The sequence below is a fragment of the Pleurodeles waltl genome, chromosome 6, assembly GCF_031143425.1.
Source record: "Pleurodeles waltl isolate 20211129_DDA chromosome 6, aPleWal1.hap1.20221129, whole genome shotgun sequence".
Classification (NCBI taxonomy): Eukaryota; Metazoa; Chordata; class Amphibia; order Caudata; family Salamandridae; genus Pleurodeles; species Pleurodeles waltl.
The window spans coordinates 74,049,784-74,071,029 of record NC_090445.1 but is presented as its reverse complement, the minus strand read 5'-3'; the positions used below and the strand labels follow the sequence as shown (position 1 = coordinate 74,071,029).

The 21,246-nt window shown below is 45.7% G+C and overlaps 1 protein-coding gene across 1 annotated transcript in view; it reads left to right on the top strand.

The window, feature by feature from the left end:
• LOC138299225 (E3 ubiquitin-protein ligase TRIM39-like) overlaps window positions 1–15,631 on the top strand; it is a 116,759-nt gene extending 101,128 nt beyond the window's left edge. The window contains exon 7 of the mRNA XM_069237356.1: window positions 1,203–15,631. Within this exon, the coding sequence (XP_069093457.1) occupies window positions 1,203–1,747 (545 nt within the window). The 3' untranslated portion in view covers window positions 1,748–15,631. The remainder of the gene's footprint in view (window positions 1–1,202) is intronic.
• Window positions 15,632–21,246: the final 5,615 nt, after the last annotated feature.

Below are 21,246 nucleotides of genomic sequence, written 5' to 3'. Positions count from 1 at the left end.
GGTTGAGGATGGAGTCAAGCTCAACTCCCAGTCCTACTGCCAGTTCCTGGAAGACACCTTCTTCAAGCAGTGGTACAGGAAGAAGTCTGCATCCTTCAAGAAAAACATGATTTTCATGCAGGACAATGCTCCATCACACGCGTCCAAGTACTCCACAGCGTGGCTGGCAAGAAAGGGTATAAAAGAAGGAAATCTAATGACATGGCCTCCTTGTTCACCTGATCTGAACCCCATTGAGAACCTGTGGTCCATCATCAAATGTGAGATTTACAAGGAGGGAAAACAGTACACCTCTCTGAACAGTGTCTGGGAGGCTGTGGTTGCTGCTGCACGCAATGTTGATGGTGAACAGATCAAAACACTGACAGAATCCATGGATGGCAGGCTTTTGAGTGTCCTTGCAAAGAAAGGTGGCTATATTGGTCACTGATTTGTTTTTGTTTTGTTTTTGAATGTCAGAAATGTATATTTGTGAATGTTGAGATGTTATATTGGTTTCACTGGTAATAATAAATAATTGAAATGGGTATATATTTGTTTTTTGTTAAGTTGCCTAATAATTATGCACAGTAATAGTCACCTGCACACACAGATATCCCCCTAACATAGCTAAAACTAAAAACAAACTAAAAACTACTTCCAAAAATATTCAGCTTTGATATTTATGAGTTTTTTGGGTTCATTGAGAACATGGTTGTTGTTCAATAATAAAATTAATCCTCAAAAATACAACTTGCCTAATAATTCTGCACTCCCTGTATAAAACCATACCATTAGCGGGATTTTTTTAAATCAGTTACTTGTGCTGATTACATTGAGAACCCTTTTGATTACATTTCTTATTCTGTAATTCTTGTGATATGAAACGTTTCCCACAATGTTAGAGCCAGCAGTCTAGAACCAGGAACCGAGAACCGGGTACTGCAGAGCCCGGCAGTGCAGGGCCACAGAGAGCCGTTCACTGTCCCCTCCAGGGCTGGATTGTGTGTTTTGTTTCACCAGCTCCAGAGCATTGTGTTTCTGGTAAAGAAGCCGGCGGAGGAGAAGTGCGAGGACTGAATGATTCATTGGTAGGAATGTGGATGGATACAGGACTGAGGTGTTGTGAGTCCGTGTCTGTGGGCGGCCCGTGGCTGGGGGGCTGTAATTACTAATGTGATCATTGGTTGCTGAGCTCTGACCTCTGCTTCTGTGTCTTGCAGCTGCGGTGACCCTGGATCCTGACACTGCGCATCGGTGCCTCATCCTGTCCGAGGACGGAAGGAGCGTGAGGCACAGAGACGGAGCACAGGACCTGCCCGACACCCCCCAGAAATTCAATTCGGTCCTCGTTGTCCTGGGGAGAGAGAGGCTGAGCTCCGGGCGGCATTACTGGGAGGTGGAGGTGGGGGACAAGATGGGCTGGGACCTGGGGGTGTGTGACGAGGCTGTGAGCAGGAAGGGGAAGATCTCACTATCACCTAAGAACGGATACTGGGCAGTGTGTCTCAGAGATGGTGAATACAGAGCTGGCACCTTCCCCTCCACCCTCCTGACCCCCCGTGCACCCCCCAGGGCTGTGGGTCTCTTCCTGGACTATGAGGCGGGCAGGCTCTCGGTGTACAATGTGGATGACCGGTCTCTGCTCTTCACCTTCTCCGGGGCCTCCTTCCCCCCCACCCTGCGGCCTATCTTCAGTCCATGTATCAACAAGGGAGGGAGGAACGCGGGGGCGCTGCGGATCCTGCCGGTGACAGGACGGGAGTGAAGAGACCCTCAGCACCGGCAGGTTAGAGAGAGGTGTCAGTCACTCCCTGTCACCAGGTAAAGGAGCTGTGGGTAATGTCACTCTTAGTCTCCAACCCCAAGTAAGGTTTCTGTGTATATTGTCATTACATGCAAGTAGTAATGTCACAGGATGTGGGGCTCCGGCCAGACCTACCGAGTGGGGAACCAGAATCAAGTCCCGGCGTCAATTCAACTACCTGGGATTCTGGACAAATCACTGATCTCCCCGCACCCACAAAAGTGAACGTGTCCTTGTGTAATGAAACTGGTGCCCATATAATGCGCTGCAATACCCATGAGTGAGGTTCGCGCTACATAAAACTGTAAACACAAACTCAGTTTATTTGCATCGCAGGGAGCACCTGAGGAAGAGAAATACAAACATACTCCTGCTTCTGGAGGCCGAGATTTGGCGCTCGCGTCTTCCTCTTAAACTCAGAGGCAAGGATTAAGTCAGTCTTGAAATCTGCCCCCTCTGGCCTGATGCAAAACCATTTGGCACTGTGACGTAACGTTACTTATTTAGGAAGGAGGTTTGATGAGTGAGCAAACGTGGATGACTGAAACAAGAACGTAGCTGTGAAATGTCTTGCTTAACATTTGTGGAAGTCTTGGGTTTTCTTTAGAACTCACCAGCAAAACTGCATTATGGGGCATGTAGTTTTGTTTTACAGGCTCAAAGAAAAGAGCATGTAAAATGATATTGGCAAAAAGTCAGCTTTGGCTGAAGATGACACGTGTCACTTAGCAGCTATGGAAAAACAAGTGTTGGCAAATCCAGTAGGTCTGGCATTGATAAACAGGTGCAGTTTGTATATTTACCTTATTTTTATTGCCACAGTAGTGCCAGGCTCTGTAGGGTACTATTGTGTGTTACCTAAATAGACACAGACACGAGGCAGCCATAGAAATAGGACCTTTACATACAGGGGAGAAGGTGCTGCGAGCCCAGTACAGAGCTTTATGAATGGAAAGTGACTGATGTTGAGAAGCCGTTCTAGGCACAATAGAGATCTCGAGATCATCGTTAAAAATGTGTATAGACTCTTTAGCAGTGACGCTCTTGTCACTTTATCTTAGCAAAAAAGAGACACAAATCTAAAATAGAGACGTGGGATAATAGACATCAAACCTTCCTGCCCTTCAATCTATCTGTCTTTCTGCATCTATCTATCCATCTATCTATCTTCAAGCAGCCCCTCTTCTCATGCACTAATGTGAATTATTTTTGTAGTTTGCCAGTACTTTTCAGATGTTTAATGTTTAAGATTTCCACAAGTGTCACTGAGATGTTTCACACAACCTCACATGTGATCTTGGACATTGTATTTAAATAAAGGTAAGCTTAGCGACACAGTGCCTTACTTTTATGGTACATGGGTCGGTGTGAGGACAGCCAAGACTTCTGAACACTCAAATCAGTTCTCTCAGCATCGGTTTCAGAATTTTATCCAGCCATACAAAAACAATACTGTTCCTAACGAGGAAATGTACAGAGTGAAGAAATCTGTGTTTCAGAATGGCATTTTATTGTGTTCCTGAAAGGAAACACAGAAGATTGCATTAAGAAGCAGCACCAGCCATGACCAGCTGTGATCTGCACAACAACGGTCTCTGTTTATTGGAGGAAAAAATGACAATATATCCTGTTTTTTAATACTGAATTCTTTATTTCATTATCAGATATTCAGGTGAGACAGCCTGCAAGAAAGGCCATAGAGTAAGAGCAAAAGGTGCTTTACTAGGTCAGGTGTGAAGTTAGTCTCAAAACATTACAAGGATAATTATAACTCGCCTAACTAATGCTTATTAATACCTGACCCCTCCCCGCCGTGACAGAATTTCCCAATCAAACGACCCCACCGACCACTCACTTCCAATATCCTTCCAACCATCATCCATCCAACCTACCCCAAAATGCTGCCTTCATGGATCCCATCCTCTAACTCCCCTCTGCCCCAGACTCTTCCAAGCCTTCATCCTCCTGCCACCCAAAAAGACCCTGTCAAGGTATTTTCCTGCCCAACAGCCACATAGCATAATCTCTGCCTTCGACTGTGACTGTCGCCTCACCAGTCAAACAACCCACTGCCTACTAACTCCAAACCTCACCATCAATTTCTTTGCTAGGAGCTCCCTGGTGCCCATCAAATAGTATTCATTGCTGAAAGGAAAAACTAATCCCATCCTGTCTAAATGATGACAAATACTTTTCTATAGTGTTCTTGCGCTGCAAAGCCATTATGCTTTGTTCTCCACAAAATCTCTTCATGTCCCCATTCACATTTCTTCGAGCTCTTTCTACCCCATTGTGTTTCATACCTTTCCATACCCGTCCCAGTATTAGTTTTGCTCAAATGATATGAGAGCCTGACCTAGAACTTGCAGTCACCCTCAAATCCTCCTTCATGCAACACATCATACTCTTGCAGGTGAATTAACAATCAGTTGGACAACCATGAGATGCCACTAATTCTGACAGCTATGGTAGCAACTGGTCCCGCCCTTACCCCACCAATTAACCTAAAAGTAATCAGCACAAAGTCCCCATCCCACACTAAACTGCCTCTTCTTGAGCTGCTTCTCTGTCCAGCGCATAAAAGAACAACTAATAATCCAAATGGTAAATGAATCTGTCCCAGGCCCAACGCAAAAAGAACAGATGATGGATGGAATGCTGAACAATGCAGACATTCACTCCCAGTCACAAAGATCTGGGTTTAATCCATTGTTTTTTTCCTCACCACGCCACCCCAGTTTGGACCCAGCCATATGCAAATCAGTCTCGACCCCATTCCCCACGGGAACAGTCCAGCTCGAACCGCCAAGCCAGGTCCTCCTTGGACCAGAAACAAGAATCTTAGGACCGGTTTCAGAGTATGACCCTTCATCAGCAAGGCTAGCTTGAATCCAGTGGCGTAGTGAGCACGGGACCCAAATCTGGGCACACCCTTCCCACTTGGGGTCACAAATGCAAAAAGAACAGATGATGGACGGAAGGCAGAACAATGCAGACATTCACCCCCAGTCACAAAGATCTGGGTTTAATCCATCACTTTTTTTGCTCACCATGCCACCCCAGTTTGGACCCAGCCATATGCAAATCAGTCTTGACCCTGTTCCCCAGGGGAACAGTCGAGCCCGAACTGCCAAGTCAGGTCCTCCCTGGACCAGAAACAAGCATCCTAGGACTGGTTTTAGGGTATCACCCTTCATCAGCCAGGCTAGCTTGAATCCAGTGAGCACGGGACTTACGTCTAGGCATACCCTTCCCACTTGGGGTGACAAACTCAAAAAGAACAGATGATGGATGCAATGCTGAACAATGCAGACATTCACCCCCAGTCACAAAGATCTGGGTTTAATCCATTGTTTTTTTGCTCACCACGCCACCCCAGTTTGGACCCAGCCATATGCAAATCAGTCTTGACCCTGTTCCCCAGGGGAACAGTCCAGCCCGAACTGCTGTCCAAGGCCCAGCAAACCAACCTGCAGAGAGAGGATACAAATTAGAAACATGAACCTGCTATCACGCATCATCAACATTGTGAATATATTGCCAACAACAGTCTGACTTCCATCTCCTCAGTCTTCTGATGATTTCCACCTATAAGCCAGAGGCCACTCCTGTCCTGAAGGAGTGAGTACTTAAACACTGATGATCCCGGTGCAATTGTTCAAGAGCTTTCAGCAGAGCAGAGCTGCTAAAAGCTGGAAGGAAGTTGAATGTTTTTCATCCTGTAGGGTGCTCTACCAAGTGTTTGAACTGAAGCCAGACTGCCACATGGCATAGAGGACCTTTTTCTTTCCTCAACAACACTTCCTTCCTCAGTCACTCTGGTCTGCTGTCAACTTCCTCAGCAAATACAATAGCATCTCAGATTGCATCTGCTTTTCAAATGTTATGCCCAAGAAATTGGAATTACCCAACAGTTTGGAAACTCTAAATCCCCCAAAGAACATCCATGCATGTATAATTTGAGTAAGAACATTAAAAATACCAAAAAAATACAGGTTTTCTGATTTCTGTTCCCTGTCTTGCGGTGACCTTCTCTGCTGTTTTCCCCCAACCCTTTAAAATGTGACTCCCCAGTTCACCTACTGATGACCCCAAACATCTTTCCATAAAGGCAGTACATTCCAGTTTCCCTGCTATAGCCACAGCAGGCAAACCTTTTTCATCAACTGCAATATAAAAGATACCACATCCTTACGCCTTGCCACCTAACTTTGTCCTTCATAACCTCTCTTCCATGCCTCTCCTGTGATAGATTCTGCTCAACCCTTTCTGTGAGCTCCTATTGGAGAGGGTGCTAAAGACTGCTCAGTTTGCTCAATAATTCTTTGCTTCTTAAGAGACCAGACCTCTAATGGTACTTTAGTCTGAGCAGCTGCTGCTAGTGCTAGTCCATGGCATTTCTGTCACTGTGAATGAGACAAATCACCCACTATGTTATTGTTCACACCTGGCATGTCTTGCTCTAAATTCAATGCTGAACTTTAAACAACCTAGCATGAAGCTGTGTAACATACACAGCAATCAAATGTGTCTAACTTTTGTTGCATCTGAAAATGTTTGGATTAACCACAGAAATTCATCTTCCAGGAACCAGGACGTCACACCATTGAAATGTTTTTGAAAATTCTGCCAGATTTCTAAATCCCCGCTAACTGCTGATGGAATGTGAATTCTGTGATGTGGCAATGAAGCACCAGATAGAGCAAAACCCAGACATCTGCAGTAAGTTCTCCCTTGCTCCCACTACTCTGCATGCAAGGTTTAGATGACCTAGCAGAGTTTGCATTTTTCTTACCTCCAATTTCTTTGCAGAATTGGCTTTTTCCAGCCTTTGCCTCTGGTGGACGGGCCACCATATCTACCGAGTCAATTTCTGTTCCAAAAAATATTAGTGTGATATTTGGTCCTTCTGTCTTTAGCGTCTGTCAACAACTCAAACTCCTTAAGTGCTCTAGCACACTCCACACAGTCAGTATGTGCTTGCTCCATGAACAGAAAATTGTCCAGAGAAACAGTCACTCCACAGTCACCTGCTCTTGAGAAGAAAAACACCATTTTAAGAAACATCTGAAACTCTCAAATAGTTTACATGCTAGGGCACACCCCACGAGCAATGGCTTATCTGCAAAAAACTGGAGTTCAAAAATATACCTTGAAGCCCAAAGTCTAATAAGTTCACAGGCAGTAAACTAAATGTATGTCAAACGTATCAACGAGTGCACTCTCACCGCTATTTCTAATCAAGCCAAAGGCAACATCCACTGAAGCAAATTGCATAGCAATAAGCTCATTCACCAACTGCCCTTCGGGAGACCACAGACCATACGAAATTCACCAGCCATCTTCTTAGAGACCACATCTAATGGAAAGACCATTACATTCTCCAAAGGCCAAGGTTAAATGGACTCTCCATTCTGCCCTCCCTCACTTAATTGAAAACCTTGTCTCTTGCAATGTGTGGCATTTGCTTGGCAGATTTGAGGTTGTCAGCGAACCACGGCACTCTAGGGCCTTGTAATCTAGGCAAAAACTCTTCTTAAAACCACAGTCAAGGAGTGTTGTGTTTTTTTTTGCCATACATAAGCGACTAGAGTAAAAGCCCTTGTTACTAAATTATTGTCCACCTCTTCAGCCCCTCTATTGTGGCTGCTTTGTAGCTTTGGGCTCCCTCAAGCACTTTACAATTGGATGTAATAAGAGCAATTGTATTTGTCCTTGCATGGACTCTTGTTACAATAACCCCAGTTAAATCCATGCGTGCTCTGGAGTTAACTCCTTATGTGCCTACCACTGCAACCCCACCCACCCCTGTATGGGACACCCCAGAAAGGGCCTGTAAGACAGCAGCAAACTACTGGCTGTGTGATTATGCTGCTCTTGTAGGGGCAATTATCTGCAAACAAATATAATTATTGTATTCCCCCCAGGTATTCTTAGGAAAATATTAACCTAGCCTCGAACTCCTTGTCATATCTATACCATACAAACCCCAAAGTCCATTTCTTTACAATATCCATATACTTAAAAATGACAATCACCCTCTCAGGGAACTTTTCACACTAGACACTCGCAAATTTAAAAAACGCTTATGCCCATGTGTCCACTGTAATTCTTAATTTTGGGTTGCCGGCAAGTTCCCATGCCTCTTCATTTGACGATTCCTTCATCATTACTAATTAATGACAATGGGAAAGTTCCCTTTCCAGATGTTTTCTTTTGTGGGTGTTCGTTAAATGAGCTCTTAGTGGCATTGATACACCAATGTATGTCAATTTTGTTCTTGTATTTAGCCTTTTGTTTCTATTCTTCACCTGTTTCTTTGATTATTTATTATACTTTTCTAAAACCTGCCTCTTGTCATCTTTGCCTAATGCCCCTGTCCCGCAGTTCTTTCCCCTTCAACTTCCCCAAAATGCTGAGCCGTATCTCCTTTCGTTAATTCTGTGTGAAGTGTCACACCCCATGCTGCAACTGTACCAATGGACTTCTCAACATCTTTGGGGAATCTGTGAATTCCCCAAGAATATGTCCCCACAGCAACAGAACAAATTTTTACCTCTTTTTTTTTATTTTTTTATTATTCTCCTCTCTCAATATCTACCAAGCGTGCCACCATTTACACCCACCTGGTTGTAAACACACTTCTCGCCTGTATGGGTCTTCACTGAATCAACTACCCTTTTTCCATGCAGCAACTATCCTCACTGTGGCTGCCCCAGGTACCAGGTGTGCCTGTAACATAAAAGACTGTGCCCCATCATTAGAAACACCACCCCTCTCTCTCTCAGAGCCAGTCCCCAGATCCTTGTGCACTTTGTCTTTCATTTGCACCCGATGTAGTACTTCCCCCTTCCAGTTCCTTCTCTTAGTCCAGTTCCAACAGAGGGGTTAAATCTTGATTTTGCCCACTCTGTGCTCCTTCTGAAAAGCGGGGACAACCTGACCTCTCCGTGCCTGGGGATGTAAACGGAGACATCCCGGCATCTGTCTCAGTAATTTTATTTTTTACAATCTGTCCCCTTATGTTTGTACATCATCATCGCTTTGAGCCAGCCTTTTTATACCCAAGCTGACATAGGCACTCTTCAATTCCTGCTAATCTTGTCTCTGTCCCTGCTAAATCTGGTAGTGGATTCAGCGCATCTTCAGGTGCAACATCCTTGCTCCCACATAATAAGAGGCTGCTCTGAAATGGTGAGGGCATCTCCCAGCGCCCCCTGCTGGCCTGATTCTGTCTTTGCATCACAATCCATTGCAGCTGACAGTGTCTGCCTTCAGCTATCCTGGTAGCACCCTGTTTCCTAGACATTCTCACGCTGTGGGCTTGTCGCATTTCTTTGGCATTTGAGGGGAACATTGTGGCTTTGCTGCCCCTCACCTGCTCTTCTGCTTTCAGCTGGAACTACTACCGGTAAGCATTCTTCCATCACCAACCCTCACCTCATCCAGCCCTGCTAAGGCACATCCATAATATAGCGACTGTAACCACCACATCCCTTCTGGGCCTCCTCATACCCACCAAAGCCTTAGAATACACTCCCAGCTTCATTAGATTCTCCCACCCAGCCTCGCAGAGAGTACAAAGGGCGTCTCTCACCTCCTCTGTTGACATACCTGTGAGCCGGCCACCCATACCACTAACTACAGTACCAACCACAAAATGACCCTCAAACCACTTGAGATTGCCTGAGAAAAGAATCAGAAAAACTACAGGGCGTCTTCATAGAACTACAGCCAATGCAAGTGCGGTCAAGATGACCTCATGTTACCAACTTTAAGTATGCACAAACCAACCAATTAATGGGCCCTGCTGGTCCCTGAAGCACTCCAACATTCCTGAGGACCAACAGGTCTCCACTGCAGCACAATTCTGATTGCCTGAGTGTGACACACGGCACAAGCAGTCTGGATGATCTAGTAACCCTAAGTATGTAAGTCCAGAGCGAGTTGTGGCTTTGTGTATATAGCACAACGCCTTCAACTGGAAGCCTTTATCAAAAGGGAGCCAGTGCAGTTTCTGTAGATGAAGAGAAACCAAAACAACATTTTGTAATATGACATAGAAGATGGGCTACTGCACTCTGAATAATCTGAAGTCGGCTCACTGAGGACTTGGTAGACCCTAGATAGAGAACGTTGCCATAATCAAGTATAGAAAGAATCAAAGCCTGCACAATCATCCTTTGAGTAGAGGAGGGTAAGAGTCAAAGCATTTTTCTCAGATAACTAAGTTTATAAAAGCAGCTATTGGCCACCTTATTTATTTGTTGGTCCATGGTAAGGATAACATCCAGCAAGAAGCCAATATCCAGGACCACCTGACTGGGTTTGGGAAAGGCTTCAATTGAACCAGCCAACAGGGAGGGCCCCATAGTTGAGGATGATTGTCAACCAGTTTTAAATAATTGTTCCTCATCCATCTTGCCACCTCCATGCGGCAGATTCTGAGATTAGGTGATCTATAACCATCCATAGCAGAAAATGGCACATTAATCTGTGTGTCGTCGGCACCATAGCCTTCCACTATGTCGGTCAAGGGACGGACATAGATATTAAACAATGTGTAGCTCGATAAAGAGCCCTGCAGAATGCCATATGGTAACTGGTGTAGCAAGGATTTATAGGGTGTCGAAATGGCTTGAAATGAGCGATCTTGCAAAAAGTAGGAAAACTAGGAGAGAGAGGCATGCCCTGGATGCTAATAACTGGAGGAGCACAGGATGGGAGACTGTATCAAATGCTGCCCTCAAATCCAGAAGAATGAGAGCTGCAGTTTACCCTCTGCCAAGATTCAATCTGAGGTGCTCAGTTACACCAAAAAGTGCGGTTTCCGTGCTGTATTCAGGACAGAAACCTCATTGTGAAGGATGAAGCAAATTGTTAACCTCCAATGCCAACCAGTGGCGTAGCGTGGGGGGTGCAGGGGGGGCCGGGCGCAACATCTTGGAAGAGACTCGAGTGCTAAAATCCACGGGTTAGGGGGCGCAAATTACTTGCCTTGCCCCGGGTTAGGGGGCGCAAATTACTTGCCTTGCCCCGGGTGCTGACAACCCACGCTACGCCACTGATGCCAACAGTTGGCGATTAATATTCTTTTCAAGGATCTTCACGCAGATGGGCAGCAGCAAGACTGGGCGATAACTACACCATCTTGTTATTTCCAGACTGGGTTTCTTTTGCAGCGGAACAACCAACACATATTTCCAAAGCAGAGGAACAGTCCATTAAACATGGAGGTGTTGAGAACGTTTACCAGAACTGGAGCTCACCATTCTCAGAATTGCAGGTGGTAAGAGATCTAGCAGAGAACCCCACTTAGTGGTATCCAAGACAGCTGTTAAGCTGATGTTATCTATAGGATGGTAAGATGCCAGGATGGATTCAGAGGCAAGAGGAGTGATGGTCGAATCCATGGCAGATGTAATGCTAAAAGAGGCATGACTATTCACCAACTTTGCAGAAACAAACTGTAAGTTCATTGCAGTTTATGCCATAGAGGGATCCATGAGTGACTTCGCAATTTGAAAGAGCTTTTTGGAGGTGGTTCGGGCACCAGCATTTTTTTCAGGACAGTAAGCTGTGCTAGCTGCCCTGCACGCCCTATGATAATCCTTGGTAACCAGTTTAAACTTTAATTAATCCTTCCAAGTGTAATGTTTGCACCAGGCATGCTCCAAACGTTTGCAGGTTTCTTTAGAGCTAATAAAGGATCATTGAACCAAGGAGACCAGAAGGCGAGCTTTAAATTTAGTACCTGGTTTCAGTGGAAGGAATGATTCAGTGTGGAATGGATACAATTGTGGCAAGCTCTGTGAGAATGCCCACTGTCCCTCCCAGCTCAGGCATAATCTCTTGAAGATGAGAGCAGAACAGTGCAGGTTTAAATGTGGACCAACGCTGAGAAAAGATTTTGGGTCCCAGAGTAGACTCTCCAGCATCACTAGCACAAATTAGAACAGGGATGCGGTGGATGACCTGCCCCGATAAGAGGTATAGGGGTGGTAACAATCAAAGAGAGGAGATTAGAAAAGATGAAGATGGGCTCCAGTAAGTGACCGGCTGTGTGAGTGGGCCCATTAACTATTTGCTGTCAATGCAGGGCCTTAAAATCTGATAAGCAAGGAAGCCAGGCTGCCATTGAAATCGTCAGTATGAATATTAATATTAGTACACTAAAGTACATAGGGGATAAAACCTCAGCCACCAGAGACATTCAACTAGAAGTAGACTCTGGTGGACGGTGAATCAAGGAACCTGAAAAGGTAAAGTTCTTATTAATGCATGTTGAAAAAATAATGCCCTCATAGCATGGAATAGCACCCCTTTGTAGCACTTTACTCATTCATAGTAGCGAGGCACAGTCTAAGGCTTGCTAAGGGGATGTGGTGTGGACTAGTCCACAGGTATGTAACAAACAATACCCATTAAAGCATTGCCCAGCCATGCACAAACTAATTAGTTTGCAAATAATTGTGTAATTTGAATTAATTTACATAAATGTACAAGTAGGTAATGGAAATACCTATAGTGACAGTCTCCCAACAGCCCACACCGCTAGCCTTGAACCGTAAGGCCATGATACCCCTACACATACTAGACACATTACAAGGGGGTGTAGTTATGAAAAAGCAAGAGTGCTGGCTTCATCAGGGTGTCACCACATTCATAATGGCAGAAACATATATCCGACCTCGCACCACCATTAAAAGTATAGGGACGGTACTACCTTACAGTGACATTCTTTAGAATGTTTAATGCCTCACTGTTAACCTGATGATAATCAATAAAACAAATGTGTGACTTTCACAAAGACATATAAAGCATAGTTATCAGTGGTGTCATTATAAATAAACAATTAAACTTTCAATAAAATATGAGCATGATGGTTCCCTCTACTCTCAGTATGCTGCAAGACCAGCCTTAGGACCTACCAACAGGGGCCTCAATGTCAATAAACGATTACACTTTCAATAAAATATGAGCATGATGGTTCCCTCCACTCTCAGTATGCTGCAAGACCAGCCTTAGGACCTACCAACAGGGGCTTCAATGTCAATAAACAATTACACTTTCAATAAAATATGAGCATGATGGTTCCCTCCACTCTCAGTATGCTGCAAGACCAGCCTTAGGGCCTATCAACAGGGGCCTCAATGTTCCAGGACCTCTGAGCAAAAGCTCAAACTCTAGGAGTGCTTAAAACTGTCTGAAAATTACCCTGATGTCATCCATCTAACCCTTAGGAAACTTTTGTGGGGTCTGCTGTTCTACTGGCAGCCCCATAACCCACTCCAGTGTCATTGGTGGTGCCCCTGCCTGAGCTCGTGCACCACGGGCACAAATATGCACATTTTCTAAAGCCCACACAAGACTTATGGGACACTCTTGGCCAGCGGCACTTTGATACCACTGCTGCTGGGAAACTGCAAAAGGGAGGACTACCACGCCGTTTTCCTTTCTCTGCCGGATCCCGCTTGCTTTGTGCAGCTGCTCTGTGCCGTGGCATCCTTCTCTGCTCCCCACCTGTGCAGATTGCGGACAGGAGCAGGAACAAAGTACTCTGCCCACCTGTGCTGAGCACGAGTGGGTGACTTCAGGCTTGGCACTCCCACCCCTCTACAGCATGGAGATGGAAGGAGGGCCTGGCCACTCATCTCTTTGTTGTTTCCCAGAGGAAATGGGGGCACCCAGGGACAAATAAGCAAAGAGAGCTGTGGTGCTCCTAAGTTGTGTTGGCTTCACGAGAGGCAGGGTCCCATGGGAGTAAGTATATCTATGGGACTGGGCTCCACGCACACTCTCTCCAATCACTTTTGCCTTGCACTGATTCCCTAGGGCTTAACCCTCCCTGTGGGTTCAATACGCTTCCAGAAGTGGAGTGCTGCATGCGTCCGTTCCCTGCTGGTCCTCCCGAGAGGATGAACTTCTTTCGATGTTTTCTCTGCCCCAAGAGACTGCTTTTTTGTGTCTTTTTGTTCCTGGTGGCGCGCTCTAGCCATCCTGAGGGTTCTCTTCGGGCGCCCTGACCCCCACATGGCCCTGAGGCCAAGGTGTACCCACTCAGGAGTCCTGTAAATGCTGCCACAACATATTCTACATCCATTCTAAATGGGCCAATCAGAGCCAATCAGACATAAACGTTTCAGATATGTTTAACTTTTTACCACCATTAAGCCCTTCATGCTGTGCCCAAGCACCTATTTAAATGTTACTTTCGCAAAAAATGCTGAACGGATTGATACCAAATCACAAGAACCACGACTTCTGAGTGAAGTTCTAACTTTTTAACAAATGTGGTGTAATTTTGTTGAGCTGTTTTTTTTGTTAGAGAGAGCAAAGATTCCTATGGGAATAAAATTGGAAATGTCACTTTTGTACCCCCCTCCTTTATTCCCATTTATCTTGGCCAAGCGCTTAACAGATCAGCGCAAAAAGTTACATTAAGAACCTTAGTGGGTGACTTTTATTTTTCAAAGTTTCTTTCAAATTTGTCAACGGTATTCAAGAAACAAAAATGCCTTTCTAATGGAAACTCTCATCTAATTCTAACTACATAGTAGTGGTTGCAAAGGTGTAATATATATATGTAATATATAAAGTATATTTATATATATTAAAAAGTTGTTTGGGGACTGTTAAAAGTCTTTGATAACACCAGAACTAATACATTTTGTAAAGGAGAAGGGTGAGTGGGGAGAGGTGAAGAATGGCAAATGTATTTTAGTAAGACAGGAGCTGGGATATTTTTAACAAAGGGGGTTGTAGAGCATGAGACGAGGGATGACCTAGAGGAAGTGATCCCTTCCTTTACAATAAACTTCCAGTTTTTAGTGTGCTTCAGAGTGAACAATCATCAATTTCAAGAATGTCTTTCAGTCTGTTTCAGTTCTTTCTTCAGAGAGGAGTAACAGGGTATTCTCAATTGTTTGTATTCCCTTGGCGGAGGGTCGAGGTTATTACTCCAAGGAGGTAGAACGCCCACAGGAATCTGTGAAATCAGGATACTATCCGCACACCTCTGTTCAGCCTGGTACCTCCCTCCTGACTAAAAGGTGACAGGAGTCACATATGGACTGGTCCAAAATACCACACCCTTATAGGGCAGTTCCTTTTCTTACTGTATGGCGTGATATAAGTGTGGCTTTATCCCCTGCTGTGTTTTCACCCTCTGATTGGATGTTTTGGAGAGGCTGTACTGGGAAGTCCCGCCCCTTTCTAAAAATGCCACACACCCCTGTTTGGTGGTAGGTTTGTGTGAAAAGGAGGAACATGTGGCAACCAGCTTGGGTTTCTACCAGTAGCCACAGAGCATAATCACCCCTTGTGAGCAATCCACCACCTTCAAGCCCCAGTTAAGTATCAGACAGCGCCAGGAACTGTTGGTGGCTCCCTCTTTCATACAGGACCTCTGCTCCGACTGCTATGGGCAGGATCCTTCTTGTACCTCCACTAAGCACTAGATGACTTCAGGCTCTGGCGGTGGGCTACCTGTGCGGGGAATGCCCTCCTCCTGCCGTTGCAACTATTAGTGTCAGCTGAATGTCGCTCCATTGATTTGCTGTTAGGCTGTGCCTTCAGGACACAATGTCTTCCATCCAAGACTGGTGCTGTGAGTGATATTGAGAGCCTCTGGTCAGTCAATGATGACAGTGAGGTGTTGTGCTCCCATTACAGAGGTGTAACAATATATTGGAGAAGGGAGAGTGGGAGGAGGGAGCACCAAAACTCTAGTGGAGGTTGAAGAGAGAAGAGGGAAAGGAAAACATGTACAGAAGTAGGATGTTATTTATTTTAAGGCATAAAAGACAGACGTCCACTTTTATATTAAAAGAATATCTCAAGACACTTTCAGAGTTGGACTTGTTCTTACTCATGGATATCCTTGGCAACTAACTATCTTTACAAAGTATGATTGAGGTTTTCTATCCTTTATATAAAGTCACTGTCACTAGGCAATGGATCTGTTTATAATGCCACTCATTGTCACCAATAGTGTAATGTACAGTCACCTACTTTAAAAGCTCCTGTGTATAACCCCCCATTGAGGTTGGCAACCAGGTAAATGAACCTGAATAACGTTGGAGCAGGAGTTATATCCATGTGTAAATGTTTTAATTTTGGTTGCTTATTGTCAAGACAACATTTGGGATAATTTACTGAATGAATACATACTTTATTTGGATACAAAAGCATCCATAAACGTCCATACAAGAAATATAACTTTCATTTATAAAAACATGACATCATTACATCAATGCAGCATCTCAACTACATAAAATAATCAAAGTGCTTAGTGCTACGTGAGCGAACTTCAACTTTAAAAAAAGATCTAGCACTCATGATTCACCATCTGTCAAAAATGGTACAGAGCTGATCTGCAGTGTTGTATATTAAACTTCTTAGTATAAGGAATTGAAATCTGCATAGTAAATCTCAGATAAAACTTACAGAAAAAGAAAAATATGTAGCAGGGACTGAGTGGATGCACCATCGTAGGGACAAGGACATGCTTTAGTCTCAAGAAGTTGGACAAGCGGAAAACACAACAGGTTCACAACAGTACAGGCTCTGGTTGAACTAAAAGCGACCTCTCCCATCTACCATACGTTAAATCAAATAATCCTCCAGAACATGGGATGGCCTCAGTTACAGATATTGAGGGTTTACTGCCTTCCCTGGATAACCTCAGAGTCTGCACGCAAATTAGCATCTGTACTCCTCCCGCACAAACTAGAATCATCAAATACTTGAAGTTTAACCAAACCATGGAAATTTTTCTTAAGCTGGGCAATACAGGGAATGCTAAGGCCCGTAACACATGATAAACAATCTTTAAAGATAAGTTAGTTCAGCGCCGCTTTCTCATTCCACCAGATAGAGATCCACAGAAAGATGGGCCTAAATTTAATATAATCTTCTAAATAGCTGAGTCGAAGCTCCCAGTTTGGGGAGGTCTGGGGGATGGCAAAATCTTTCTGCAGAAGCTGTTCTCTTTTACCTGGATAACAGCACTATTTGCTATACCCCAGATTTCTGCTCCATATGTAGCAATCAGGACACATTGGGTTTTATAAATTATCAGGAGCGGCAGAAGATAACTTTCTCCTGATGGATGAGGAATGCTCAGGAGTGACCCAACTGCCCAAAGAAATTTGAGACACAATATTAGGCTCCCAAGAGCTGGAGGAATCAAAGGTAATACCCAGGTAGGGAAAACTATTGGTATTCGGTTGCTTATCAACCACTTTCATCGAGGAGACTTTAATTCTTTTCGATGAACACAGTGGCTAATGAATGCAAGGCCCTAGGTGTTTGGGCCAGCAAAACCGTATCGTCTGCATAGAGTAAGGTTGGCACTGGTGCTCCATCAATCTTAGGAATGTCCAAACAGGCTTCACTTAAATGGGGACTGAACTTATTAATATATAAACTAAATAGTAGGGGGTGGGTCCAAGATGGTGGACTGATAGGACGCTCTGGTGAGTCCCTCCATCCCCACCACCTCAAGCCCTACATTCAGCAAGCAGATCCGATGGTGCAGACCTCCTCGGCTATTCCGCGGACCCGAACTCCAGAAAAGTGACAAAACGGGCCCGGTCAGCCCAAGTGTAAATGGTGATTGCACAATGTGGACGCTTGAGATCATGGCACTGCCCTCCGTGCCTGGAGCCAATCTGGAGCTGTTGATGGCCGATCAATGAAGCAGGACCATGCAGTGATCTTTGGAGATGAGGAGGAAGGCCAGAACCAGGCCCAGGACACTGGGCGACATAGACACTGTACCACCCGGCAGGCCTACTTACCACACAGAGGTGAGGAGCGAGTCGGGAGGGCTGTAAGAGCCATGCCCAAGAGGCTGTTTCAGGAGAGACGAGGCTTGCTGTACCATCTAGTTTGGGGCCCTGAGGACTTAGAGGCAGCAGAGCAAAGGTTACCTGCTCCTAAACAGAGACAACAGAAGCCACCCAGTCAGTGCATGACAAGGGACACTAGTGAAGGAATCAGCTCCGGATTCAGGCATACAGAGAAGTGAGGCCTTGCCCATTCCCCTGAGGCATCGACGGCGCTGATTCCTATGGAGAACAGCCACTTAAACACCTATATTGGAGGCCACCCTGCGTTCGCCCCTCAGACCGTCCCATAGCCTTTGCACAGCTGGGGTCTTCCTGCTGGTGTAGGTACGGAACCGGCGCCTGCTCTTGCCATTTGGGACAGCCGGGGCCAAGCGCGCAGGTCTGTGCCATGCCTGTAACAAGGACACTGGCGAGGCAGAGTAGCACTGCGTCTGCTGCGAGCAGCCACTGTTCATGAACAGCCCAGCTGACCACATAGGAGGATACCTGTAGCCGCTGTCTATGTGAGCGATCGACCTGCCATTTGAGGACGATAGGCTGGGCCGGGGAGAGTGTTGCACCCAGCTACCTACTTACGGAGTAAGCATAAGCAATCAAGCCTAGATGTAACTAAAGGGGTGCCAGTGTACCGAGGACATCATGGCAGTGGCCCACACAAAGAAGGACCGTACTCTGAGGAACATGCTATTAAAACCCCCTGGCAGCAAAATGGGGGTCGAATCTTCCCTCCCTGACCACGAACGCCAACCAGATGGAGATGGAAGTAAGGGCTAGGTAACATGCCTGTTTCTTGAAGCCCTTTTTGCGTCCCTCAGGGAAACTTGCAGATCGTGGAAATGGGATCTTAAACTGGATTTGAAAGAGGTCAGGTGCGAGGTGGTGGAGATAGGTGACAGAGGTTCCACCTTGGAGGACCATGAGTCTACATGAGACGAAGAAACAGAACTACTTCAGTAAGCAGTCCTTTGTCTCCATGAGCAGCAGATTTACCTCCAAGCCCATACGGAACACTTAGAAAACCAGTTCCCAAAGGGACAACATCATGATTATAAGGGCCCCGGTGGGTGCATAAGAGTCATACATAGTGACCTACGTCAAGGCTCTGTTCCTCCAACTTTTAGAGAACCACCTGAAAAAGACATCCAGCTGGACAGGGTCCACAGGCCGGCCTACATCGCAGTGGGAATTCTCAGCCAGCAGACATCCTGGCCTGCGCCCATGACAGTTAACTCAAAGAGCTACTTTTATGCCAGGCCAGAGATTCCCACTCAGTGAAGTTTCGGGTACACACTCTACTCCTATACGAAGACTTATCTATGATCACCTTGCAAAAGAGGAGGGAGTTCAGACCGGTTACCAAGCACCTCAGAGAAAAGGGAATGGCTTATTTCTGGGGACACCTTGTTGGCTAGGTTCTCATTATGCTAATGAGGCTACTGGATTTGGGAGACAGGATCACATGGATTGTGGCTACTAAGTAGAATTCCACATCACATAATGCCTGTCGGCCGAATCCGGGTTCTCCAGCTAACTAGCAGTGCCTCACCTCAAGCCAAGATGATTGTGGCAACTGGGTGCATGACAAGAAGACTCCTCAGGGGAATCATGGTTGATCGGATCCCATCCCTTTCTCTCAGTTACCAAAAGTCTCATACAGGCAAAGACAACAGAGGCAGGATATAGTTCAATAAGGATTAATTGAAGTAACTGCATCTGAGACAAAAAGGCATGTATTGAAATAACTAGGATGATGAAACAAAATAGAAGCTAACAGGTTACTAACAGAGTAAAACACAAGGATAATCCTACCGTACTGTCACTATGAGTGATGCATATATTTCTCCTACTTACACTATGTCTGAGCACAGCGTAATAAGCCTAATCTGCCCTTTGGGTTTTTCCCCTCGGGGTACACCATCCCTCATGCCTGGAGGAAGAAGCCTTTGGTCTAGAGAGACATGTGGACCAGGGGTCCGGCCGTCTAGGCAGGTAGCTGCAGCGCAGCATGCAGTCGTGGACATATGGCTGGAATCTCCCTCTAACATGTCTGGGACAAAAGGGTGTTTTTATAATAAGACAGCTGACATTCTAAGAAAAAGTCTCCACGTATGAGTGAGTGTTTTCTGTGAATGTTGGAGGCACAGCATAGCAAGTTTGTTGGCAACCCTTTCTGACTATAGCCTTGGAGAAAGCACAGAGTGAAATAAATGTCCTACAAAGAACGTAATGCTTTCGTAAGCGAAAGTACAATGAGATAAAGAAAATAAAACAGCACCGCAAATATTGCTATTGCTAGAAAAATAAAGCAATGCTGAATAAAATGTAACAGGGTTAAAGTGCACAGAAGCAGGCCTAGTTAGCATAAAACGACGTGTCTAAAACATGGCTAAAATAGCTATACAACAACCTGTTCTGACAGGATGGAAAATTAAACCAACACCATTCCTTGGAGGCGGCCTGCAGGGCCCTGCAGATAGAGCACCCCTCAGATGTTATGTTATGAAAATGTATAGAGCGCATAGCTACCCTAAGGCCTCCTAGCACCCAGCCAGCCCCACAGGGAGACCACAGGAATCTGCATGGAGGAGCCGGAGGGGCTTCGCCGAGCACCCCCCATCCAGAGACAATGGCGAATGAGAGAAAGGTAGAGCTGGAGTCCCTGACGGGGGACGCAAATGGGGTAAAACGCCTCTTGAATGTATAGCACAGTCCGGCAGCAGATGGGTCATGGATAACGTGGGTCAGGGTGGCCGGCAGACGGGCCACGAGGGTCGGATAGCGGACTAATGGGAGACTATGAAGCTAACTACCAAGTTGCCCACAGAGACAATACTGTAATAGTCCAGCTTTACTTCCTAGTTGTTGTATTGTTCATGCCATGTTGGTGGTTTAATTTTTATGGAGGGGGAAGCACAGACACACCCACGATGACACACAACCATAAACACCTACTGGGGACGCACCTGGAGGTACGGGAGAGAGGCCCATTCACTGTAAAATGTAGGTCGACTGACCACCACAGAATTAGTCCTCCCCTGTTCCCCTCACCCTGGCTTAAAAATAACTACCCTTAACGTCAAGGGTCTCAACAATCCGATTAAGCATTGGCCGATTCTCTCCTATCTGGAGCACTCAGGAGCAGACCTGTGCCTTTTTACAGGAGACACACTGTGGCCCATATTTATACTTTTTGACGCAAACCTGCGTTAGCTCAGGTTTGGGTCAAAAAGGATAACGCCGGCTAGCGCCATTCCAGGACGCCAGCCGGGCACCATATTTAAGAAATGGTGCAAGCCTGCGCTAAGGCCCAGTTAGCGTAAAAATCCATGACACTAACCGGGTAGGGGAGGCATAGGGAAAACTGTAGGTTGTGCGGGAAAGAATGGCGCTAGTCTGGTTAGAGTAAAAAAAATTACTCTAACCTGAATAGCAAAATGTTTTGGACGCACAACCCCCATGGACATGACTCCTGTCTTAGTAAAGACAGGAGCCATGCCCCCCAGCCCAATGGCCATGCCCAGGGGTCATGTCCTCTGGGCATGGCCATTGGGTACAGTGCCATGTAGGGGGGCCCAAGTTAGGCCCCCCTACGACACTTTGAAAAAA